The sequence below is a fragment of the Agelaius phoeniceus genome, chromosome 3, assembly GCF_051311805.1.
Source record: "Agelaius phoeniceus isolate bAgePho1 chromosome 3, bAgePho1.hap1, whole genome shotgun sequence".
NCBI lineage: Eukaryota > Metazoa > Chordata > Aves > Passeriformes > Icteridae > Agelaius > Agelaius phoeniceus.
The window spans coordinates 89,248,994-89,274,643 of NC_135267.1; the positions used below are offsets into that span (position 1 = coordinate 89,248,994).

General features: G+C 41.0%; 1 protein-coding gene across 3 annotated transcripts in view; it reads right to left on the minus strand.

Moving 5' to 3' along the window:
- Positions 1-17,548: 17,548 nt before the first annotated feature.
- Positions 17,549-25,650, minus strand: part of EPAS1 (endothelial PAS domain protein 1) — a 77,487-nt gene continuing 69,385 nt past the window's right edge. For all 3 annotated transcript variants that reach the window (XM_054630720.2, XM_054630722.2, XM_054630721.2), the window contains 6 exons: positions 24,961-25,071; positions 22,781-23,265; positions 21,570-21,687; positions 21,363-21,480; positions 20,612-20,794; positions 17,549-19,910 (listed from right to left, as the gene is read on the minus strand). In XM_054630720.2, coding sequence (XP_054486695.1) covers positions 19,759-19,910; positions 20,612-20,794; positions 21,363-21,480; positions 21,570-21,687; positions 22,781-23,265; positions 24,961-25,071 — 1,167 coding nt within the window. In that variant the 3' untranslated portion in view covers positions 17,549-19,758. The remainder of the gene's footprint in view (positions 19,911-20,611; positions 20,795-21,362; positions 21,481-21,569; positions 21,688-22,780; positions 23,266-24,960; positions 25,072-25,650) is intronic.

The window sequence follows — 25,650 nt, forward strand, 5'->3', positions numbered from 1 at the left end:
GGTTAAGCAACATAAGTGAGCCAAGAGGCAGGGGACAGGTGATCTTTTAGGTGTGTGAGATGTGCCAATGAACCTGAATGTGGCCATCTGCATAGGCATGAATCAAGTTCACCCGGTTCACTGAAGATGAATCAGGATTGAGACATGAATACAAAAAGCAACAGATATATGGTAAGATACTAAACCAAAGCACAAGAAGTATTTGAACATTGCTATGGTCCTGTTGACACAAGAAAATGCCTTTGTGCTCTACTGAATCTATGCTATTCTGTAATTAGAGGCAGAATTGAAAGCCATAGGTTTACAAGATCAGTATCTGATGTTCTTGGTCCTGTTGAGCTGCTATTTTATTGGCATTGCCCAGTAAAATATTTATCTTCTGGGGGGAAAAAAGAGTTATTTCTTGTGTAAAATACTGAAGTTCCTTGAGATGGGCTCTGTGTTTGGAAATAACCAGATAGGTAAAGAGACAGAACGCTCTGAAATACCTGACTTAGAAAGAGGTTGTACAAGTTGACTGTAAACTGGAATCTGGGTGTGCTTCTCACATTCACACTTATTTTGTGTTTAAATCAATGGTAAGTCGCATGGGTATTCACCTGTGTCCTGTAGATATGCACAATCAAAACAGCTTGAGAAGTATTTTTCTTATTCCACATTGACAGCTGCATGTGGGAGAAGACTTTTACAGTGTGCTCTTCAAGTTCATGGCCTTTAAATGCTTGCTGTGAATATCAAAGGCAGGACAGCAGTTGTACACTTTGTAATGAGAATTATTACATAGAGCACTTTTGTTTCTAAATACTTTATCTTATTCAATAACAACCAATGGTTATTTTCACTTTACTCCCTGAAAAGCTAAAGCAAAGACAGGCTATGTAATTTCCTCTCTGAGGCTACCTTGGAGCTACAAATTGGTGAAAGGGATAAATTTCATTCACAGAAGCAGAAGTCTGCATGAATACATTTTATGTTTCAGCTTATATTTCAGCTGTGGATTAAATAAAATTAAAAATTGCTTGAATGCTACTTTGGCTGGAACTGTATAACCCTTTGTTCAATTTTTCCATTTATGACAAAGCAGATAGGATTACTAATGAAGTCTCCACAATTGTTTGGCAACACTTACAAAAGTCATTGCATATAAAGACATTCTAGAATCAGTAAGTAAAGGAAGAATAGCTAGACTAATTTAAGTGGTTTATAGTGTTGAAACACCTTGTAAGGTATGAGAATCCCCAATGGGCAAAGGGGTGAAGGAGGTTACTCTTGGGCATGCTCACTTCCCATTCCTAGCACACCATGGTTAAAGAATTCAAGCTTTAAAAGTCTGGAATATAACCAAAACACAGGAGGTGAATATTTCAACTTTGCAAAAAATCCTGAACTCAAGAGAGAAGCTAATGGTCATACTTAATAAGAAAGAGTACAGTTTTAAAATGTGGCTAGTAGGTCTCAACTCTGCATTTTTCACAGAATACGTAGGAGAGAGTTGATTTGGAGTGGGAAAGAGGTAAAAGAATTGCTCTGGCAATAATTTTACATCCTTTTGTCCCCCAGTATGAAGTTAAGTAGATGACCTAATGGGTAAAACCAAGGATGGTTTATGGAGACACCACGGTGCCTGTGAATTCAAGACAGGCAAGCTTTTGGCCATGAACTGTGAGTAATATTTAAGCTTGGTGAAGGATCACTTTTGATAAAGAAGGGCTCATGTTCAGAAAAGATGGGAAGAACTTGGACAGAAACCTGCCTACTGGACAGAATGACATGTGAAAGGGTGGAATAATTTCTACCTTATTTGCCAATAAGTGTTAAATAATGTAACATGCCTAGTTATTGCCTGTCTGGCAGCTTCTTAGCAGTATTAGAGATTAATTTCCTCCTTTCCTTCTTAGGTTTTTTATCTATCATAAATTTGCTTTCAGATGAAGAAATTATCTAAACTATATCAAATGTTACACCGAGAACATATTCCAGACAGGAGAAACCCTGATTCTGAATTCAGGAGGAATATTGGTACTAGTACGCCCTCAAAACCCATGGTACTATCAAAGTCAAACCCATGTGGAGTGTGAAAATTTTGAGATAGCAGAGAGGTTTTGTTCTGGTACGCAAAGGATGACAGCATGAAACCAAATAGGAAAAATTAGCAATAAATTAACTAGTTGAAGGATCTTTGATCTTTTTTTCATTGTGACTGTGTGTTTTATCAGGCCCTTGTACATGCTACCAGTTAAAGACAGGCCCTTTCTCAGGACATTTCAGTGGTGGCTTTGAGTAGCCCTGTGTAATAATCTGTCTTCTGCCTCTTGTCACTGCCAGCAGAACCAGGAGAAAGATGGGTATTCAAAGAATCATGTTTGGTGGTTTGGGTTTTTTAATATACTGTGCCCAAAATGCATATTAAGTCATACCTTGAGATGGCAGCTTTTGCCACCTAGGTCTAGAAGGGAGGAATTTTTCTGGTGTCTTTTCATGTCTGATGATTGCTGTCCATTATACGGATAAGCAAACACACCAGAAATTGTGATTCTTGCCAACATCTCAGGAAGTTAAGCATTATAGGTGATAATTATGCTTCTGGCAACAGGTTAAGCCAGATGTTCAGAAGCAGCTGCTGTCGACCTGTTGGCAAGGTTAGTTTCTTTGTGGTATGGTGCAGTGATTTTTGGCATCCTTCTAGGGAGCAAGGGCATAAAATTGAGGGGAAATGAGACTGAATGTAAGTTGCAACAATATGCTATGGTGATGGAAGGGTCTGTCAGTAGTGGGTAATGAATCTTGAAAATGATGCTAATGGCTTTGCGGAGGGTAGGAAAACACCTCCTGGGCATCATTAGTCAGTAATTTCTGCTCATCAAAATCACTTTCAGGAGTGGCATATGGATCCGTTTCAAATAGTCTAGGTCTGGATTGTGGGAATGTGACCTAGAGGCTTTTCTTTCATCACAGGTACTCGAAATTCAGGGACCTGAGATTTCTTTGCTAGCAAGTGTTGTTGAGGAAATAAAACAAAAGGTTACAGTGGAAGGTCACAGGTACTTCACTGCAGGTACAATGGAGTGGAAAGGTACAATAATGTTGGGTCTAATATTTCTTCAACCCTCACACACTTCTGTAATTCATGATTCTCCTTCAAAAACAGTCCAGAGAAGGTATCTTGGTGATTGTGGGAGCAGTTGCAATGATGATCAGCTGTTATCACAATGAGGATTTTGTTAATTTCCCGAAGATAAGTGAGCCATGCAGGGAAATGTTTTGGAGGGGCTTTAGTGCTCTGTTCTCTCCAATGGATTCAGAAGCGAGTTTTAAAAACTCGTATTTATGGCTAGCAAAATGTAATGAGGTTTTGTTTTCTTTGCATTTCATACTATGACTGCAAATGTTCTGAATGGGATGGTTTTGCATCTGTAAGTTAGCTCAAAAGGCCATATTGTCGTAATCTGCATTTCCACAGTCTCCAGAGCAGAGCCCATTTGTGTTTGGTCATCGCTGAGAAGGGTAAACAATTCACTCTGTCAGTGAAATTCATCTTTCCTGTGGGGTCTAGGAAAGTCGAGAAGCACAGACCAAAGGGGGGGAAAAAGGAATAAAGGTTTTAAAATGTTTTAAATATATAAAACTGAAAGTGGACAAGCTTTACATATTGTGCGATGTATCTATAACTGAATTCAATATAATTTTTCTTTATGCACGTTTGAGATTTACTTAATTAAATTGTCATCATTTATATATGCAAAACACTCGATGCCTTCAGAAGACAAATATTGACTACAGCTCTATGTCATCATGACCAAGAGCGATTTCTCACCGTGGGAGTTTTAAGTTCCAGTCCCCAGAACCTCAGGTGTTAAGATCTTGTTTGCACTCTAAGTACCTTCGAATGAGATCCCACGTTTCAGCCTTTGGTATTTATGTGCATGTTTGCACATGAATGGGCTTACATAAACCGGCATTTGTGTGCTGCATTGCTTCACTTTTCTTAGGTAAATGCTTATGAAAAAATATGCGTGTTTCTGGGAAGAGCCCCTTAAGAACTTTTTATCAGGGCTAAACTATTTCAGGGATCCTTGGGGGACAATTGAGTTTGTTTGCCTGTGGTTTGCTGTCCTTCAAACGACAATTGCTAAAGGGCAAGTCTTATAGAAAAATAAGGTCATTTTCCCCACTGCTTACCGGAGAGGCATAGAGTTTGTGTTTTTGACTCAGTGTTGCACAGTTGTTTTAATGAAGAAACATATGGCATAGCCGCACTGGTCTAGATGTTCTTTTCTGCTTACTCATCCCAGAGGGCTTAGTCTCCTGATTTTTTTTTTTACTGAAAGTATAAACACTCTGTAACCATTGGGGAGACTTTGTCCCTGATCAGATCTGCTGATGTCAATGTTTCCTGAAAGAATGGGTAAGAACACTTTAGTAGCAAAAAAGTGGTTTTATATTGAGCAAAGATTGTAAATGAAAATATACACAAGTTATTGCTCTGTGTTTCCCTGGCATAAGTATGAAGAGTGGATGGGTGAGAAGATGTAACAAAAACTGCAGGAATAAATGAGATGACATTGTGATGTTCTGTTATTGTTCTTGGTGTTAAACGTTACTGGTCTGTTTCATAGTGTATTCGTGTTGTTCTCTTCCCCAAAAAGTAACAAATTTTGGCCTGTGTAAACTTTTTCACGTCCAAAATCTCACCTGAAATATATGGGAGGAAAGGAGGAACCTGTCTTCCCCCCAACCCCCAGTTATAATCACTAAAGCACATTACTCTGTATATTTCCCACTGCACAAAGATTCTGCCTTTAAGCATGTTGTTTAGATCTAAAGCAATTGAGGGAGGAGATGATAATCTGGGAGTTTCAGGGTTTATTTTTCTGTTGTTTTCAAGTGTGTACCCTTCATGATATTCTGTATAGCATTTCTTGACAATTTCTCTGCAGAAAATATTGAAAAAAAAAAGTGAAATGAAATTTAAAATTTATTTAACAGCTGTAGCTGAAAACCCTATTGTAGTACAGTATCTCTTGTTTCTTGCTTTCCTAAGGTGGATAACAATTCAGGATGGTTTTAAGGTTGATGCTTTATGTTTAAATCAGTGAAACAGTTTTTTGGTCTTTCATGTCTATTGATTAAATTCTGAAGTCTCTGTGCTGAGGTCAGACTACACTATCTGAGGAAATGGAAGGGAAAAACAAATGAGATTGGAGGGGTTAAGCGTGAAAAATAACCATAACAATGTGACCTTTGCTGCTGGTGAGTTGTTGACTATCATTTGTTCTGCAAATGATTTTACTTGTCCAGGCTCTGTGGGGTTGTTAGTTTTGAAGTGGAATTGAGGCACTGTTACTTAGTTTTGCTCTTTTTGTGCAGCTGAACTTCCTTTAGAAAGATACCATGGTTCCTCCAGAGTATTTAAAAAACTGCAAGAACAGCAGCTGGGCTAGGAGATGGTGAAGGAACATCTACAAGACTGGGATTCTAGATGAAATTCAGGATTTTAACTTGCCTGGGGCAATGGGCAGGGTGTCTGCTGGCTGCCTTGGACCTCCTCGTTGTGTCCGGGGTGGTCAGTGCATCAGGCTGTAGTTTGTGTGGTTTAAATTAATATGTACTAGTATTAACTGATGCTCAGGCACTCAGCCCTGCCACTCTTTATGATTAGGATTTGGGAGCTGAGCTGTGAGTAATTGCTTAGCTACCGTGACACAAGTGCTGTAGGCAGAAAGGCTGTCCATCCAACAGGAAGAGCCCTCTGCCCTTGGAGATGCAGGGGGAGGAGGGTGAAGCTGTGATGCTTTCCCTCCAGTTAGGAAGTGCTCTAGTCAGCAGACTTCTGGTGAAATGCTGGTTTTGTAGATGCAAGGGAAGATGGGCTGGGCATGAAGAGGTAACCAGAAATTGCCTGTGGGATTCATATGTAATGTTGATGTAACACATTGCTGAGCCAAAAAGTGCACACCAGTATGGTGAAAGCATTACTGGTGAGTAGTAAGTGTGCTTAGAGGTGGAGGTTGATTTAAATAGCTCCTTTATATTGTCATTCTGTGACTAAAATTCCTCTTTCTTCCTCAGTATAATATATTTCAATGGAAATCTGTAGAGCCACAAATGCTTTCAAGGTACCATTCTTGGAGGTACTAGCATGGAGAGATCACTGCACCAGAGATCTTCCCATCTGAAGGGACCAGTGAAGCAAGGAAGACAGGGTCCCCCAGCCCCATCATCTTCCACACCTTGGGTGCCTCCCAGTGTGGCTGCAGAGCCTCCTTCCTTCCCACAGTCAGCAGCCAGGAACCTGCTCTTCCCCATGCAGCACACGCGCTCAATTTCTGAGTGTAGCCTCCTCCAGACTAACCTTCAGGATCTTCCTCAGCACCCTCAGAAGGTCTGCAGCTGCAGACCAGGTGCTAAAATAAAGGAAAAGCTGCTGTTGGACGTTATTTGGCCTGGTCACCATTTCTCAGTCCCGCTGCTACAACTGATGTTCCTGTCACTTGCCATGGTGACTTTTGGTGCACCCAGGAGGCTCTTGTGGCCATGGAGAGGGAAGGTGAGCCCCTGAGTCATTCTGGGGCACAGGCTCTCTGTGAAGGGGTGCAGTGCTGTGGTGGGGGTGCTGTTGTTCACTTCTCCATCTCTCCGTGCTGTTTTTTGGCGCTCCCTGCCGTGCCCGCCGTCCCTCCCGTGCCAGCGCGTGCCGCTCCCCCCTGGCCGAGCAGTGCCCAGCTGGGCCGTGCAGCTGGAATGGTGGGGGCAGGATGTGGGGGCAGCCCCCGTGCCAGCTGCACCCTCACACAGGGAGGACTCCACAGGCTGGTCCCACATCTGCTGGAGAGGCCACGTGTCTGCCGCTTCACCCTGGCGTGTGGCTCGCTGCCCTTACAGCTGCGCCCAGGCCGGGGGCTCTGTCCTGTCCCCCCCCCGTGCCCCTGTGGGAGGGTGAGCGTGCCTGGGGATGCTCACGAGGTGGTGACCGTCTCCTGCTCTGCTCAGTGTGGGGACAGCAGCCAGCAGCACAGAAGGGACATTCTTCAGGTTGGTAAAACACAGATCGTGCCAAAAAAAAGAGAGAAGTCAGGAGGTGTAATAGGATGGTAGAGGTTGCACTCCCTTGCCTTGAGGAGTGCCATCATCCTTTTCCATTGCTCTTCCTGTGTCCCTGATGGCTCTATACCATATTACATCCTCCACATTTAAAGTTTCTTGAGCATGAGTTGTCATATCTCTTGCTCTTCAGGCACATGCTCAGTGAGCTTCCCTTGCAGTGCTCCTAGCAGCATGACTGGTATCTTTTCAGCAGAAGGTAGTTTGTCTTAGGGGAGTACTTCTTACATGGTCTTCAATTAACATCTGACATCAGCAGTGCTGAAAGAAAATGGATCCCACCTATTGTACAGCAGGTATAATGGGGCTTCTTAAGCAGCACAATTTGGGAACAACCCAACTCCTTAATTAATGCTCTTTTTCTTGCCAAACCCAAGCTGCTCAGGCAGTTTTATTCTTTTCCCATGTCTGGGAGGCAGTACAGTGTTTAAAGACTTCAGTAAAGCTTCATGTTGATTTTTAATGACACCTGTATCTTGGGGCTGGTTGTGGAGGATCACTGTCTGTCATTAGTCAGATACCTTGTTCAAGCTTCCTAACCAGTTTGTTGACAAAAAATTCCACTGTTTTGGAAGAAATCTGACACCATTTTGCTCTATTTCTTTAACAGATTAGTTTGCTTTTCTTCAGCTCCAGTTCTAAGGGAGTCTGCCATGCTAGAACTCAGCTCCTGTTTGAAATAACTAGCATATACCTATGAAGTATTTATGAAAGGATTCAGGCTTTTTGTTTGCTCTTAAATTATTCCTAATTAAACATCAGAGAATCATTTGAGATAGTTGAAAGCTAAAATTATTTTTCTCCACAGCATTCTTCAGATCTGTCAGCTCTCAGTTATTTTCCTGCCAAGGTACTGCTATTGAGGGCTCAGGTTTGTTTCCTATGAAGGTGGGAAACAAAAACACTTTCAAATATCTGGTAGCTCTGGGTGCTTGTAGGCTCTGATCACACACACATGCTGTGGTGGTAGCAGCCATCAGACTGGTGCTGTAACCCACCATGGACTCTGCCCCAGTCCTTCCACATTTGTTTTTGCAGCCAGGTTCCAGCTGATATGGAGGATGGAACTCCTGGAACAAAACCACCTACTTCATAGTGTTTTTGTTCCAAGAGTGGGAATGAGCAGGAGGTGAAAAGCCTTTTTTGTCTTCTCACCAGTGGTGTTCCTCCTTTCCCTAAGGATTGTGCTGAAGGTTAGACAGAGAGCATATGGAGTAGTGTTGGCTCCTGCTGTGCAGTCGTAAATCTTCTGACATCTTCATCCCTTCTCTATGGACTGCTTGGGGACAGGAGTGTTAGTAATTGGTACCACTCAATTCCCTGAAGCCATACTGATGTTCTGGGTGATCTGTGAAAGACTTAGAGCTTCTGTTATAGCCTGGGATGTATTGTAGCAGGAGTGTGTTTCTATGTTCGACTTAGAGGTTTAGGAGGAAATGGATTGCCTGGATTTTGTCTAGAGATAGTTTGTGCTTTGAGTGGGACCATAGTCAGATGTAAACCATGGCACTGTGCTGCTTGTGCTGTCATCAAGCTACAGGCTAAAAAGAGAAACTTGCCCCTCTCTGTTTCCATGCCCCTTTACAGGTGTATCCAGATTCTTTCAGAGAACTCTGAACTACAGTTGAACCTTATATATTCATTCTGAGCAGGTCTAGTGGCACTCACAGTAAGCTTGGTGGAATGCTCCCTGATCCTCTAACTCTACAATGTATTTATCACTTGTTCAGCATGTGGTCTGGGCAGCTCCTCAGGCATTTAGAGGATCAGAAACAAGCCTTGCTTGTGTGTGATGTTAAAAAAAAAAAAAAGTAGCCCAACTTCAGAATGAACAAATTAAAGCCAAGATAGTTTAGACTGTGATTTCAAATTTATCAGTGTTGTTGGAGGGTAGACAGGGTTGCCTTTTGTGGTATAGTCCAATAATTGAGTGTATTCCCTTCTAAGTATCTTTGTGCATCTCTCTGTGTTCCCACTGACGCATGACAAAAAGCTCTGAGGAGCACCGGTGGGTTTGTATTGGAGCCTGGGATGAATCTCCAAGTAGGAATTTCCATTCCTCACCTCTGGCTTCTGTCTCATGCACTGGGTTATCTGTTTATGTGTGGTTGATGGTTTAGGTGGGCCAAGGAACCAGGAAGCTCCCAGGAAGCTCCTGGCAGGTCCTAGATATGTTGTACACAGGCGTGGGGCAATCGATGACTCCATGTGGGAGGGTGCCCAGCACAGCACAAATTCCCTGCTGCCTGCAGACAGGCCTTTGCTCACTGGACCGTCTTAAACCCCTGCTTTGGAACATATAGAGCATATTTGTGACCCTACCAAAGCAGTTAATAAGATTTTACTTTCATTTAAGCATGCTTACAAAGTGGAAAGCACTGTAACTCCCTTACAGGAATATACAGCCTGAGCTCCTGTAAATTACAGGGGATGTTGTACTGAGATGGCTTTCTGCCTTTAGGGTTTAGCAGAAAAATTTTGTAATGCCTTTTTTTTTTTTTTTGCTATTACTTGCAAACAGGAAATGAATAAGCAAAGAAAGACCATTCTAACTGTGGTTTCAGAAGCTGTTCAGTTTGAAACAAAGGGATTTCTTCACATTCAACCTCATTAGTCTGATTAGTGGGCGTGTAAAATGAAGCATGAAAATGAAACATGACATGGACATGAATTGATTGTACTAAAATCTACACAAACTGCTGCTTGGAAATGAAAGGATGACAGACATCTTCTCTGAGCTGCTTAAAAAGTTAAGTTTTCAAAGTAGCTCATTTTTTTAGAGCATGTAAATTACATTTCTGTAGCTCTTAACAGGAGACACAAAGAAGCTAAAAAATCCAAATGAGCCTGTCAGGTGATTTTTTTGGTTGGTTGGTTGGTTGTGGTTTTTTTAATAGAGCAGAGAAACATGAAGATGTAATAAGTTATCAGTAGAAAGATATGTTGGGCAGGAACATGTTATAACTACGTGGAAATTGATGATGGGCTACTAGATGTTTCCATTTTAAAATCTGAGAGAATACTCAGCATTATTTTCAGAAAGGCCTCTGTATCCTGCTGAGTTCTGCCTTCAAATACACTCTGTCCTGTTGCCTTGGTTATTGTAAAAATACCTGTTTGTTTGGATCTTGATGGAAGTCCTGAAAGGGAGTGAATTTACTCTTTCAGCATTAGCTCAGTTACTGACACTATGTGTTACAGGTACAGCAGTCTCCTGTTTCTGGGGTTGCTGTACAGATAAAACATATTATATTGAAAATTGGGGTTTGAATGCCTAGTTTTCTTAACAGAGATTAGTCCCACAAGCCCCTTCCTCTTTGGGTATGAACTGATTTATTTCTGCATGCATCTCATACTGTCAAAACTAGGTCTGTCCAACTACAGTGTTAGTGATGCATGTGACTGTGTGAGTGTCCATGTCCTTTTTCTTCTGCGGCTCACTTAAAAAAAAAAAACAAAACAACCCAACAAAAAAAGAAGTAATTTGAATGTTTCGGTGTATTTCAAAGAAGTATTTCAAAATACTGCTTTCAAAGATTAGTCACACTAGTAAGTTAAGATCCCAGAACTCCTTTTGTAATTGTGGGGTCTGCATTTCCAGTAGGAGCATCTTAAAAAATGGATTTCTGAATGCTGTTGGACATTGTGGAAGAGTGACCTGGAGGTGTTCTCTCAGGAGAAAAATTTGGCAGCTTGGTAGTGAGGAAAGGAAGGGTATGGCTGGGGGGTTCCTGTAAATTGGAGAGATATGTGATCACTGTGAAATATTATGAGTCAGGGGCTGAGCACAGGTGTGCCTGGGGGGGACCCTGTCGTGCTGCTTTCAGCCCTAGCCAGTTGCTGCCATTATGGTTTGGCTCATTGGGAAGAACAGGGTAGGATATTTGTGTAGGAGGTGTGCTAAGTTGTTGCTCTTTGGGCAGTGAAGCTTGGGGGTTTAGTGTGAAATTAGAATGCATGGAGTTTGGAAATCTTCCTGGGGCAATTTCCTGTTAGGCAACTTTTGCCATGAATGATGTTGCTCTGTTATACACAGCTGCAAAGTATTTCCATGAACCATGGAACTAATGCATTGCCAGGCTTCTTTACCCCCTTGCTCCATATATAAGTGAGCTGTGCACTACCTGCTTTAAACCTAAGTAGATGGGTGTTGTAGAGGTGACCTGTGTTGGAGACAGACATGAAATGTGCAGCTTCCTCAGCCACTGCACTTCTGGCCCATGACTCGAGGAGCAGCAGTGTCTGCTGGGCCCAGCCACTGTGTGTCATGCAGCACGCTGGCTGCTCCCATGCCAGCACCAGGAGTGCCTGTGGAGAGCATGAGCTCCTGCCATAGGCTGCAGAAGACCCATTTTTCAGGGTCTTGTGGATGGTGGCACCTTAGCAACCACTTTGTACCATAGATTTTGTAGGCACATGGAATTTATTTCCTAGGCATGAGTCAGGACATGATTTTGCCTATAAGAATCAAAACACTCTTTGAGATGTTTCCATGGGAAGAGGGGACTATATGGGAAAAAGGGAAGGGGGGAAGAAGGAGGATCACTTCTTTGAGCAGGTTTGGGACAAGTGTTTTGGGTACGGCCATCACGGCAATCTGCCATCCAGAGGCACCTGTTGTGGCTCTTAAGTGCTGGGCACAGGCACTGTTCACTCAGTTTATTATTTTTAGCATAGGTTTGTGGAATTTGTGTAATTTAGCTAAGTGTGTGTGTTTCTAATACAAACCTCAGTGCAAACAAACCCTGCCCAGCAGGGATTGTTGCAGAAAGAAGAATGAGAATACTGTTGACTTGAATATTCCCTGTTTCCTGTCTTTCCATCGAGTTCCAGATATTTCATGGGTTCCTGCTTCCTCTGCTGGTTAACCAGACAAATATTTTAGTGACTTTAAGATGATTTTTTCTTTGTTTTGAATGAGGGAGGAGAACGTTTAGGGGGAGTTTGAAGAAGTTCCTCTAAAAGTGAAAGTAGAAGTTAAAATGTTTATTAAGTATATTAAGATGCAATTGATGGTTAAAATAGCCAGGTTTATGTCTACTTTTCAGAGTGCTTGGGTGGCTGTTTGCTGTGGATCTGGGGAAGGCAAAAAGGGGTGCTGGATAAAAGCAAACCCACCACGTAGTTGTTCAAGGTCATTAAACAATCTCTTCTGCAGAAGAGAGGTTTTAAGAGAAAAGAGGGAATTTTACCAACAATTATTCAGTGTTGGTGTCACTTGTATCTTTGAGATTTCTGTGGTGATCAGAATGGCTCTGAAATAGATGATGCTGTGCACTCCAAAAACTGACTAAAAATAAAGATTAAAACGGAAGTTGTGTACAACAGCCTGTGTTAGAAGGTGTAAGTATGTTAAAAAATAGCATCTCTGTAGTTGAGCAAGGCACAGGAAAACTCATGATGTTTGCAGCTGCAGTTAAAGTAAAGAAGAGCAACCTGTTTTCCCAGTAAACTTCCACTGGTTTGATTTCTGTGAACTCCAGTGTGTTCTGGGGGCTGCAGTTAAGGACAGCACTATCTGTGTTAGCAGTAGAGTGATAGACACAATTAGTATTGCCTGCTCTTCCAGGAAAAAAGCCAACGGACGTCATGCAACGGATCTAAAAATGGATGGTGACAACACCCATTTTATGCTTCGTTTGATCCAGTGTAATACTGTTGTGGGCTGCTGTGTGGAGGAAGGGTGAACTAAAATAATATGTATTTCTATTGATCATAAGGCTTATTCTATGAGGCAACCTCTGTGGTTTGCCACTTAGAAATTTGCACAACTTCTGCTACAAAATAATGTCCGAGAGCTGTGTGCTTTGGTCTGGGGGTTTGACAGTTGTGGGTTTTTTGTATTGCTGCTTTCCTCTTCTATCTCAAATTTGGTGTTTACCAACATCTTGAGAAAAGGAGAGCAAGACTTTCAGGCTGCTGGGTTTGTTTGATGTTCTTTTCCCACTAGAGAACATAAAATATAATTCAGCTGCATAAACGGTTGTAACTGGGAAAATACATTCCTGCCAATGTCTTTAAAAAGAACTTTGTTCTGGAAAATTCTGCTGAATTTGCATTGTAATCACTTTCCTGTCATTCTCTCTGGTGGACATGAAGTGGGTTTTGGTTTGCCTGCGTGAGTCTTAACCTTTGATTTTTCCGACTTATAGGTTATAACTAGACAGAGAGAGATCCCCATGGATCACTGGGGCATCTCAGGGTTCTCCAAATTCTGGGCAGCCAAATTCTGGAGTGAGTGTATAAGGATTTCTCAGGGCTGAAAATACTGACGGATAAGTTGGACCTTGAAATCAAACCCTTTGTGAGCTTGTTGGTGTCTGTGAAGTGCATAGCAGCATTTGGCAGCAGTCTAATGAGTGTGTGCACCTCTCTGTCTCAGGATTAATTCTTGTCCTGAACAAGCAAGTATTTGTATGGGAAGAAGGTTTGGGGAGCCACAAATATGGATTCTTTTCCCACTAGTGTTAGTTCTGTGGTGCTCATAGGACTAAAAGAGTAAACCCATCCTGTTCCTCTTATGGCTGGGAAATTGTTCTGGCTTTACTGATCAGAGTTCAGCCATCTGGGGAACTTGCTCAACTCTGCTCTTGTTTTGAAAACTTAAAGATAAATTATGTGTGCATCTGAAATTTATTGGGATTTTTCTTGAAGGACTGTGTCAAGGGGCTGATAAAAGAGACAGTATATTTTCTGTGAGCCAGCAGAACATTTTTCATTCATACCCTACCACTGCTTGCTTGAATAGCAAATGGTAGGAAACAGGCTGGGAAGAATGTCTGAAATGACCCAGGGGTAGTATTGCAACTCCTGGGAGGATGCCACTAACTTCTTGTAAGTTAGAGCATAAAATCTGTGTTCATGTCAGGGAAAGGATTGTGATCTGTTATGCCCAGTGGTTAGAGTGGGAATGGGGTTTGGGCATTTTAACATGAGCTCAACCCAAGAGCCAGAGAAGCTGAGGTTTGGGTGAAAGTGGCTGGGAGTCTGGCAGACCATTGTATCAAACAGGCAGCCAAGGCAAGGGCATGATGAGAAAGAACCCACACTGCAAGTCCCAAAATCCTTGCTGAAAACTGCTGCCTGCAATGAGGGCTGTGTAGAGATGGGACAGATTGGAGCAGGTTTGTCAGGAGGGGAAGGTGAGCTGGGCAAGGGGAAGGCAGCATGAGGCAGAAATCAGAATGCTGAAACCACAGACCTGGGCATGGACTGGGGGCTGGTGGAAGGAACACATCGGGGTTAGAGGAAAGGACAGTAGTCAAGACTCAGCAATTGTCTGCAGGTGGTTGCTGCAGCTAAGAGACACATTCAGCTGTTGAGAGACTAGAGGATATTTGATGTTTGATCGAAGAACAAGCCATTAAGGTGGTGGTGCTGTGCTGCTGTGTTTTATCTAGGTGCTTTGGTCCTGGAACTATGCACTGGAGAGGGACACCAGTAAGCCTGGAGGAGGCAATGCTTAAGGTATTTTCTTCTGGTTTGCTTTTCCCAGGGCTGTGGGGAGACAGCTTCAGTCCCTAGAGCTAGTGCCAGTCCTTCAAAGATCAACAGCCAGATCCCAAATATTAAAATATGCCTGGTGCAACAAAGTCACTCTGGTTTCTGGTGCTGGTGCCTTTGAAGATCTAGCTTATGGGTTTTGTTTTTAATTCCAAGGCCTAAACACAGACTTTTCAAGTGAGGAGTTTGGGGAAGTTGGGTTTTTTGAGATGCAACACAAGTGAAGTTAAGATGCAGGAATTTCCACATCAGATAGTACCCAAGGTGTGATACAGCTGCTGCTGCCTGCAGCATGTCAATGCTGGTGTTGCCTGGCTTGCAGGTAGTCCTTGTAAGCCAGGCTCAGGAATGCACTGATGTTCCCTAATAAGACATCCTAACCACATTCCTAACTGGAAGGCATGACTGAAGAGAATTAAGTAACTCCTTGATTACAGGAATTTAGGACTACTTCAAGGAAAATGTTCCATGTGAGACCTGTGGCATATCACAAGCTTCCAAAACTTCAGGCTGGCTTTCAGTCAAATAATAGCAAAATGTGGCTGTTTCTCACTTGAAAAAAAATGATTGTATATTCAAATACAATTTTAATGCAAACACCCAAAACTGGGCTATGTCTGAATTACTGGAGCCTTCTGATGATGCTTTTGTTGTATCAGTTAACAAAGGAAATATCAATGAATTGAGCCTGGAGCAAAAAGAATCCACCCTGCTTCCCCTGTGGGCAACAGTGGGCTCAGAAACAGCCCCTGGAAACCAAAAAAGCAGTCTTTGTGCAGTGTGTTGGTTTGTGCTAAGGGAGCAGGACAGGGCTGTGTGACAGACCTTGTCCTAATAAAATATTGTTAAGGACTTGCTTTTTTCTTAGAATGTATTTCTTTCTCCCTTGGGAAGCCTATAATTAGGAGTTGGAGGGGAAATTAAAAATAGGCTGTTTGTTTAGATGTAGAAGAATATTTCCTGTTCTCCACTGTAGCTCTTTAAAAAAAATTAAAGTATATATACACACACACACACAGAGGTATGTGGCATGTCTGTGAATAACTTTATAAAGCTCCTCAGGTAGAAGTAACAGATGAAACCTTTACCACCTAGAACTAGAGCATCTGTGTGTTAGTTTTCTGTGTGCTCTGCCTGCTGCTCCAAATGAGTGTGATGAATCACGTAGTGTCTGCAGATCTCAGTATGGCTTAGGAGCCTGTATCTCCAGTGAAAGAACAATTGGACTTTGTTACCCAAGTTTTCTGGGCTTTCTTGTATTTTTATTAGTAATCACATGTTGAGAATTTCTTATTGTATTTTGTTATAAGTATTTCCTTGATAAACATCATGAATCTTACCTGAGTGAATTCTGTGTTCTAGGAAAAATGATTGCTTGATCATTTTAAAAGGATGGTAGACTTGATAGTCAGCCAGAAGCTGAGACCAGCCCAAGTCGTGAGAGCTTGGCAAAACAGGCCAATTTTTCAGTAGAATGTAATGAGTGTTGAACAACATCATTGGGATCAGTGCTGTGCTGTTAGAGATACAAAGTCTGATGCCAAGAAATGGTGCTTTTAGGCAGTGAAAGATGATGTACGCTGAATTTTAAGCACTTCTGCTGGCCTACTGGGGAGAAAAGAAAATTAAAAAGCTGCCATAAATCCCTGTTCAGCAGAAGAAAACTCAGCTATTAATTCATAGGTTGCATCGTGTTTCTGACCAGGGTTTGGGTCTTTGGGGTATGTAAATTGTACTGTCAGAGTTTAGCTGCCCAGAATGTTCATATATGTAAGGAAAACCCACTAAAACTCACTAACATGAGAAGTGTTTAGCTGGGGGAAGTGTTTAGAGGGGGAAAGAAAATAGGCAGCTCAAGGTACTACAAATATGTTTGTTCCTTCAGCTATTTGAACGTGGGAATGGTGACTGCAGAACCCTCTTAAGTATGACTGTGTGAGCAATCAGCCGTTTGGACACCCCAAAAAATAATGCCTGACAGCACTAATTTATATTCTCAGTTAGCTATTGTACTCTTCAAAAGATAGAAGTTGATCTCAACAGGTTAATCTCTATTTCAGAGATTGTTTTTGGTTTTTTCAATTACTTTTCCAATTACTTTTTTCAATACTCAGTTGGATTAGGATCTGAGTTAGTCCTAGGGACACTTAGACAAAGACTAAGTGGATACTTTAAAAAGGAGAGTTTTGTACAGTTAATGTTAATTACAACAGATTTAGAGGAGGATTTGGTTTCTACTCCTACAGGGTGTCCAGTCTAAGAAAGGAGGTAATGACAGCCCACTTTTGCAGGCTCTTCACAAGAATTGCTGCTGCTTGAGCAGCTCACCGGCTGTGTAGGCACAGCATGTTTCAAAGGCATCAGAAGGATCAAGCATTAACAGCTTCCACGCAGCACTGAAGTTTAGATGCATGTTTGGAAATTAATTTTTTAATGTGTCTGTCCTCCTACTATGTGTTTTGCACAGGCAAAACTGGCATTTTCTATATGGAAAAGGATTGGCCTGTTTAACAGCAGCATTGGGATTAATGACTACTGTCAGGGTGAAGCAGAGGCTTGGAAGGATTTGATGGGGAAAGCCCATAAGTCAGGGGCTTGCCAAGACTGCTAGAATATGATGGCTTCTGTTTCTCCACCAAAACTCAGGTTGGGAACTGTGGAAATTCAGCCTCTAAACTGTGACTCTCTTTTTTTTTTTTTTTTTTTTTTTTGTAAGGGTAGCATTACAAAAGGTTCCTCGGTTTTGAAATAGAAGCAGCAGTCTGAGCCACAGGACAAGTTCCAGAAAGGCAGTGGTCTGCAGGGCATTACTTCTTCATTTGAGGGAAGCCAGGTAAACCCTACAAAGCAGTTGATAGTATGGATTTTTGGCAGGCTCCTTCCCAGCTCTCAAACATGGGTAACATTTGATTGTTCTTTCAGTCTTCAAAGATCAATGCAAACCTTTATTTTCTATAAATAATTTAATAAATACTTTTGTTTTACAATGATACAACAAATAACAAATTCATAGCAAATGAGTCACAAAGAATTTAGGATCAGTATACTTTAATAAGGTATCAGTGTCAAAATACATTTCCTTATCAAGTTAAAGTTCCCATACAGTTATAATATTGTCAATAAGAATTCAGCAGGATAGATTATGAAATAATTATGATAAAAAGTATGATTAATATTAAGACATATAATATTTTTTCAGAGTGTTTTAGTAAACTGTTAGGGTATAACATTTTTAATGCTGAAACTACACAAATAAGAAACAGAAGAGCAGTATTCAAGTGTCTTTAATCCTTGAAGCCTTAAGTCTGTGCCACTGCAAATTTGTCAAATGTGGATGACCAATTTTCATCAGATGTTGATGCTTACAATAAATTTTTTCACACAGTAATTACTTCATGTTACGAGTAGATTATTTTTTGTAATAAACTCTTGAAAGATTGCCTACAATAGGAAGTATATCTTTTTTACATCATGTACCCATAATAAAAGGTCTTCAGCTTTTCTAAGTATGTCTGGTTAAGACTTGCTTAGCACAGCGAACTCTGAAGTGCTCTATGAACCCAAGGCTCTCTCTATGCAAGTGTCAGTGCATGAAATAAAGCAATTTTATACACCAGGCTTCAGCAGACTCAGAAGTCTCAAAAATATATTTTTGTTCTAAGTTTCTGGGCCAGATTTTTACCTTTTGTACTTTGCCACTGTTTCATTTTTTTCAGTGAATCTACAGTGATTTATACCAGTGGAGGAAACAAGATAGATCCCAACACAGATCTAAGTTTTTATGTATTTTTAAGTCAGAACTGCTCACCTGGCCTTTTATTGTATTATTTTTTGCTGTTTAGAGATGCTGTAATTTAAACTTTCAAAACCCTTTGAAAGCATTCAAAGCCCTATTTTTCAAATATGTGCATGACAATTAATGATAGTTGAAAAGGAGCTCTGAAAATGTCTGGGTGCCTTTTAATGACTTTCTAGCTACTGATAAATGTAAGGCAAGTAAAAATGAGGGACGTCCCTGCTGGATATTCATCTCACTATGCAATCCCTAATTCTTTTTGTCTAATTACAACTGAGCCAGCCTAATACTCTGGAAAATACTATTTTGAGATTTTTTGATTCAATATTGCAATTATATTTCTAGCTGGCATATAAAATGGAAAAGGGTAACATTAATCAGAGGTGTTAGTACTGGCCACTGCTCTGATTCCTGAAATATCAGCAACAGCATAACAAATACTACAAGTTCCTAGCAGAAACAGCTCTTAAAGTAGTTGTGTCATAGATATAGCAAAAGTACCAAGAGATGATTAACAACTGACCCAGAGAGAGATAATAATTAAAAAAAAAATCTGTTTTGTGTAAAAAATAAAGGCAACAACAAAGAACAAACAAGAAACCTCAACACAAATGAAAACACAGGCCTAAATCCTCCACTGGGACAAATCTGTAGGATTCCCTTGGCTGTAGAGCTAAGCCAGGTTAAGGCAGCTGAGAATGTGGCTTGCTTCTGAGGAAAAAAGCTTAAAACGTGCAACTTTCACAGATACCCACAAACATTGCATTTCACCATTCACATTTCTTTCAACAAAGTGTATAAAAATGAAGGGAAGGGATGGGAGGCAGAAGGCTGGGATTTTTCCTTAGTATGCTTTTCCAAAAGTTATTAAAGTTACAATAAAATAAATGCTGGAAAACAGAAAGACTCAAAGGATTTTAATTTGGCAGATCAACAAAAAACTGTGGTTGGAGATCAAATTTGTTTCATTCATCTTTGGCAATAAAAATATATCTTTGCAGTACTGCAGCCAAAGTATCACGTGATGAGGCATTTATACCACAGCTTTTTATTAGCATGAAAATTGAAAAAAAAAATATTCAGACTATAAATTACAGGTAATGAGATAAGGGGAGGGTAATCAAACTCTCTAAACACCACTTTAATTGCAATAGAGAAAATACAGTAGATGTATTTCTTTAATATGAATAATAAAGTGAGTAACTTCAAAAGGCCACTATTTGGTAATGTGGACAGGTTCAATATCTAAGTAAAATCCTGTAAAAGTGTACTGGTATTAGAAATTGTCTACCTGCAAAAATATATTTCAAACCAGAAGCTGTTTTGAGCAGTGCGGGCCGTGGGCGATGGGGGCTCGCTCAGGTGGCCTGGTCCAGCGCCCGCAGCAGCTCGCTGCCCTGCAGCAGCGTGGAGCTGCCCAGCACAGGCACGTTCACCTCACAGTCATATCTCGTCAGCTCAGGCAGCAGGTAGGGTTCAAAGGAGGGCCCCAGCAGGCGACTGGTCAGACCTGGAACACAGCAGTGAAGGTGCTGAGACTAGAAAGGGCACGGGTTTCCTCCCACCTCTTCTGTTTACAGCAGTTTCATTCTGTTTTTATGTCAATACGCCTCAAACCACCGGCGGTTCCAGGTGTCACAGCAAACCTGTGCTCTGCCCCTCCTTAAACTGCTACAAGGGTGTCACACAAACAAGTGCAGTTTTTCACCTCCACCCTCAAACTGAGATTGTTCTGAGAAAAACTCTATTGGTGCAGATGAGAAAAGCTGTAGTAAAAGACATAGTTTCTAAATTGACGCCACTCCTCTCATGTATTAAAAGGAACTGACACATGTCCCCTTTTATTACTTATTTCAACATTTAGAAGGCACATGTTAAGAGTCTAACCTTCAAAGCCTCCATATCAATGCTGCAGCAAATTTGTTTAGTACGATGTAATTATCAGTTCTATCACAAGACAAGAGTATGGATGGAGGATGATGGGTCCTCCAAGGTCAAAAGGTGTTAACTTTAACTGAAATGGAGGGTAAAAATATTGTTCTGATGTATTACAAATGTAAGCATTACAGTTTCACGCTAAACCACAAAACTGATTTTTTGTGCTGTATTTTGATTTTTATCATCCTTCTCCTCCACATTTTTTTTTTTAATGGAATCAGTATTGGAACAAAATACCAACATTTTCCAATCTCTGTGTTTGACAGCTCTTACCTGATGCTTTATGAGCTGGCTGGACACTGTAGTCCTGACAATGGGAACTGTAAAACAGAGGGGGAAACGCTCCTGCTTTCAAATTCTCACCCGGACTATCACAGGTGGGTTGATGGTGTTGCTGCTGTTGCTGCAGTTGATTCATTGGTTGGCTCAGACCTCTCGAGTTACAGAAAAATTCATCTGTTATTTAAATAGTAGGGAAAAAGAAGAAGCTAAATGAAGCCAGTGAAATAATTATAGTAGATAATACTAATCCAAAGCAAAGTGAACCTCAGTGTGATGGTGTTACAGGATAGGCAAATCTGCATCTTATCACAAAGGAAATCTAGAAATAGCTCCAGCTCTAGCAGTAGTATTGCAGTCAAGATATGCTTGTGTAAGGAAACACAGTGTTGTAGAGAAACAGTATCTGTTCTATCTATGAGATGTGAGATATTCACATCTCAGATAGGTGTGAGATATTCACACCTTGGATCAGCAGGAGGTAAACACAGCTCCATCAAGCTGTTTTCTGTTCCCTCCCAAGCAAGTGTGTGAACATGCGTGAAACCAACTAAACGGTATTTATCAAATGTACCTTTAAATTGTTCAGCCCTTAGCGATACAACTTGGTCTTTAATTTTAGCTTACTGTAATATTTACAGAGCTTATTTACATTTCCTTTTGAAAGAGCTTTTTTCCCTATTCAGCCTGTCTTAAAATGGTGTTTCAATATGTAACATTGCAAAACCACTTTCTTTTGTCTTACCAGTAAGAACGCTTGTGCTGAGAGACTTCTTTTCTGTAACCAAGGAACAGTTTTCCCCCTTGAGAAATTTCATTCTCTTCCACATTAAGTGAGATGGGTTAATGACAGATGGATCTCCCTAGAATGAGAAGGGAAGCAAAACAAACAATTACACTGATGACCATGATGAGTCCAAAGTTGTGAAGGGGATGCATTTCTTATGATTACCCCACTCAGTTGTTGCAAGGCTTGTTCTTCATAATCCAGTTGTCGCTTCAGTTTCAAACTGTTAGACAGGGCAAGTCTTGCTGGGTTTATATCTCGTTGTCCAAAAGCATCCAGGGGCCTGTGAAGAGGAGATCTTTGTGAGTGCACAGGAAGGCAAATCGAAATAATCTGGTTCATTTACACAGATTCTTCTTTCATTTAAAGACATTTAAAGTGTCTGAGACCTGCCAGTGGACAGATCTCAAACATCAAATGTTTTTATTTCCTGTTATTAGTCATCCTACCATCTTTAGAAACTTTTGACATTTGGGATCAAAGACTTATGAAAGTTTAGCATAAAGAGCCTCTAGGGATCTCCAGGCAGACAAAAAATGCTGTGGAAAAGAAAGTAATGTAATTCTTAAGAGTTGGATTTGAGAGCCGTGCATGTTCCCTTGCTTTACATACTAAGTATGAACACACAAGTTGTTGACTGGGGACAAACCCTTTCTTTCCAGATGCATATTCAGACACTGGTATTTCTGCCAACAAGAAATCCCAAAAAGCAAACTGCACAGCTTTGTGTTTAAAAATGACCATTGCTATTTTATATACCTCCTGAACATGTCAGTATGAGCAACACTGAAAAGTCAAGAGCCTACAGAGAAACTTCTAGCTATGAGGCAACTTCTAGGACTGTGCCCTGTGATCTACATCTCATCACATACTGTTCACGTGTGTAAGAAAGCAAACAAAAAGGTTGTAGAAATAGAGCCTGCAATTTAGGTCTTGGCTGTAGTATTTACATATGCCAGCAATAATGTACTTTCATTCCTCTCTCTTCCCCATTTTTTGTTGTGCAGAAAATGCAAGGTAAAAAGTACGTGTGTGTCCGTCCCTGCTACTGCTGCACCAGTAAATCTTTTTGGTACTGTTCTTAAATAAAGTCAAGCATGCTTTGCAAAATTACTGGTGTAATTTTAACTGGACCAGCAGGAAATTCATTTGCCTATCCTTACAGGCAATGAAAAATTAGCCCACTTCTGCTTCCTCCAGACTCACTGCTACTGGGAGAGCACCACATTAATTTCCCCAGAGCTGCAGTCTGATGCCTATCACAACAAATAGTTTCAGCTGAATTGAGAAAAATTGATTTTCAAGATTACGACCCTTCTCATTTCCCAAAATATTTTTTGGGTAAATATACATAGTTTTACCACAGAAACACATACCTTTTTTTGTATATGGGCACTCTCTGAGAAGTTATCGGTGGGCCCGAGGGGGAACTTGATAGGGATCCTGAGTATTTATTCATGAGTCTCCATTTTGCAGGAACATATTCTAATGGGGGATCAGGTGGCCACTGGGTGTTTGATCTTCCTCCCATTGAAGACAGGGGAGTGCTGGCTTGGTCATGGTATGGTGGCAGTGCTGACCTATTCATATTGTTGAAGAACACCGATGACAGGGACCCATGACCAGAGTTAATTTTTTCATTTGATAGCTGTGGGCAATATTTCTCTGGGAGGAACTGATTCTGTGAAGTAGGAGCGAGGGGTTGGAAGATGGTACTCATGCTACTTAGATGCTGCTGGGTATTTTGTGCACTTTCACAGAGAGGGCTTTCTTCTTGGCAGATGGGGCTGAGCTGGAAATCTTCTCCATCCATAGGAATGTAAGGAGCCAAGGTTTCAAGGTCCAGTTCATTAAAGTCAGTCTGTGTAAAGATGAAGTAAGTTCATAAAGAAACTATAAATTAGTAATAGTTGTGGCAGTTAGTGTGATATGGAATACGAATAAGTGCAAAGCTGAAAAATCACAGTATGCCAAATTTACCTAATGGAACTGGCCAACTCCTGTTTAAAGATGTCTTATTTCTATGCTAGCATACATGTTCATCGTATCATCAGTAGCAAAATTAAGACAACAAACTGAAGGAAAAAACCTCCCAGAGGAGCAATATTTGTTAAAGCAGCTTGCATGCAGTCTCCAGCATCACTATGATCTGAAGGAGATGCTGTTTCACTAAGCTTTGAATAACTTGTCTGCCAAGACTCTACAACATGTGGCATGTAGTTCAACCTCAGGCTTTTTCATGTTAAAATAGAAAACACAGCTTTCTCATAATCCAGCTACACTAAAAAAGGTGTCTAAAAATGCAAGGGTTGAAAAAATTTAGCCAGAAAGACATTACCACACTTAAATCTGTATTCTTTTTTCCCTAGGAGGACTAGTCACACCCACATTCACTTCTCTTGGCATTTGACCAGAGCCGAACAGAGAGGATAATCAATGTTGGCTCCCCAGTCAGCTCATAACACTCCTGCAGCACTTCTATAATACTTGTTTTTCCCACCAAAGCAGCTGATGTGGTGGGACACACCTGAGCAAGCAGATGCTGAATCTGACAATACTGAAGTTTGCACAGGTGAAGTCTTGCAGTGAGTTTCATCCTGCTCCACACATCTCTCCTATCTGTCCGCTCTTTCTCTTGCTTTCATTTCTATGTCCAGACTTAGATGAAATTTCTTCAGAACATGGATTACAGCCTACCTAAGTCTGCAAATTGTGTTAGCAAATTGAAGTACCTAATTTGGGCAGCAGCATCCCAAACTTTCTGTAGGATTAATAAATAGAGATGAGTGTGAGGTCTGCACTACCAATCAGCAGTGCCTGTTCCTTTCTCTCGACTATAAAGCATAATCTCTTCACAAAGCATTTCAATTAAGTATCTAAAGTTAAGCAAGCTGATTCAGGCCCACACCTTTTATTCACTAGCTCACTTGCTGTAATGTTGTAATAGTGGGTTTATTTATTTATAGGGGAAATTTCTACACTTACATCATTATTAGAATGCAGGAGATGGAGACTGTGTGTTACTTTATGTGTACATAATTTTCAGGTCTCTCTGAAAACCTCCAAGAGGCAAAAGAGGAAGCATGTATCTAAAATGAGTTTTCATTTTTGTAGTTAAAGGAGATGTGTGCTATGAGGGGCATTCTTCTCTCATTTGGGTGTTTAGCAAGAATTAGTTTATTTGTATTTTGTTCTAGAAAGGATGTTTACTCATTAGTCATTTGGCTGCATTTAAAAACAAATTGCTGCTGCTTATGTTCCTTATCCAACCTACAGAAGCCTCCAAATTTTGAAACCTCTCTGGTGATCTTATCTTCTGAGCAGTGCCACCACAGTGACACTCCAAACCTCGTGTTTCAGAGAGTTAGAGACAGAGATTGAAATCCAGCTTTTGGAAGTGCACTGTTTTGTTAATGTGCATCAAAGATTTGGTATGCATGGGCAAATGCAATTTAAATGCTGTATCCCAATATCAGCACACACAACATGCAGCTCCTACTACTGTCTGCTAGTAGGAGACTGATCTTGGTGCCTTTTAGAAGAGAGAGTTCATTACCTGGGAGGTGCACTGACTTTTTGATTCTGTGTCCATGGCAAAAAGTTTTTCAATCACCTCGATCTTAAGATCTTCATCCACAGAACAGTAATAATCTCCTGGGCTGCTGGGCTGCATGGAAATAACAATTTGTTCTAAGCAGGAAGACAACCACAGTACTGGCTTAGCATCATGTCATTTATACCATGCTGTTATTCAGTAACAGATCTTTCCTATGAAAAGTGAATGGGCAGATGGTGTATTTAGTGTGCTCAGAACCCAAAACTGTCCACTTCTATCAGAAGCTTTTCTGACACAAGATTGTTGGGGCAAAACGTAGGCACCCATTACAGGAACCTAGTTGTCATCCTATTTAAAATGTTTTTTGGCAGCTTAGACCAGGAACAAGAAATGTACACCATTAAATACTTTTGTCAAGAAAGAAGATGATTAGCAATATCTCTGTGCTTTTCTTAAGACTGGCTGCCCTCTGGTAAGAGTGGCTCCAGCTCCTGGGTGCAGTGCCACGAAGGCAGATTCATTTCTTCAGTGGGAAACTCCAAGGAGCTGCTCTCAAAAGCCTGACTTGGCTAAGCTTCCTAAAAGCTACAGCTTCTACTTAACAGAAGGAGGATGGCTCTGGGGCAATGATCCCAGTGGCCACACAATTGTATATTGGCTTTTTATATAAGGCTAACTCCATGAAAGGTG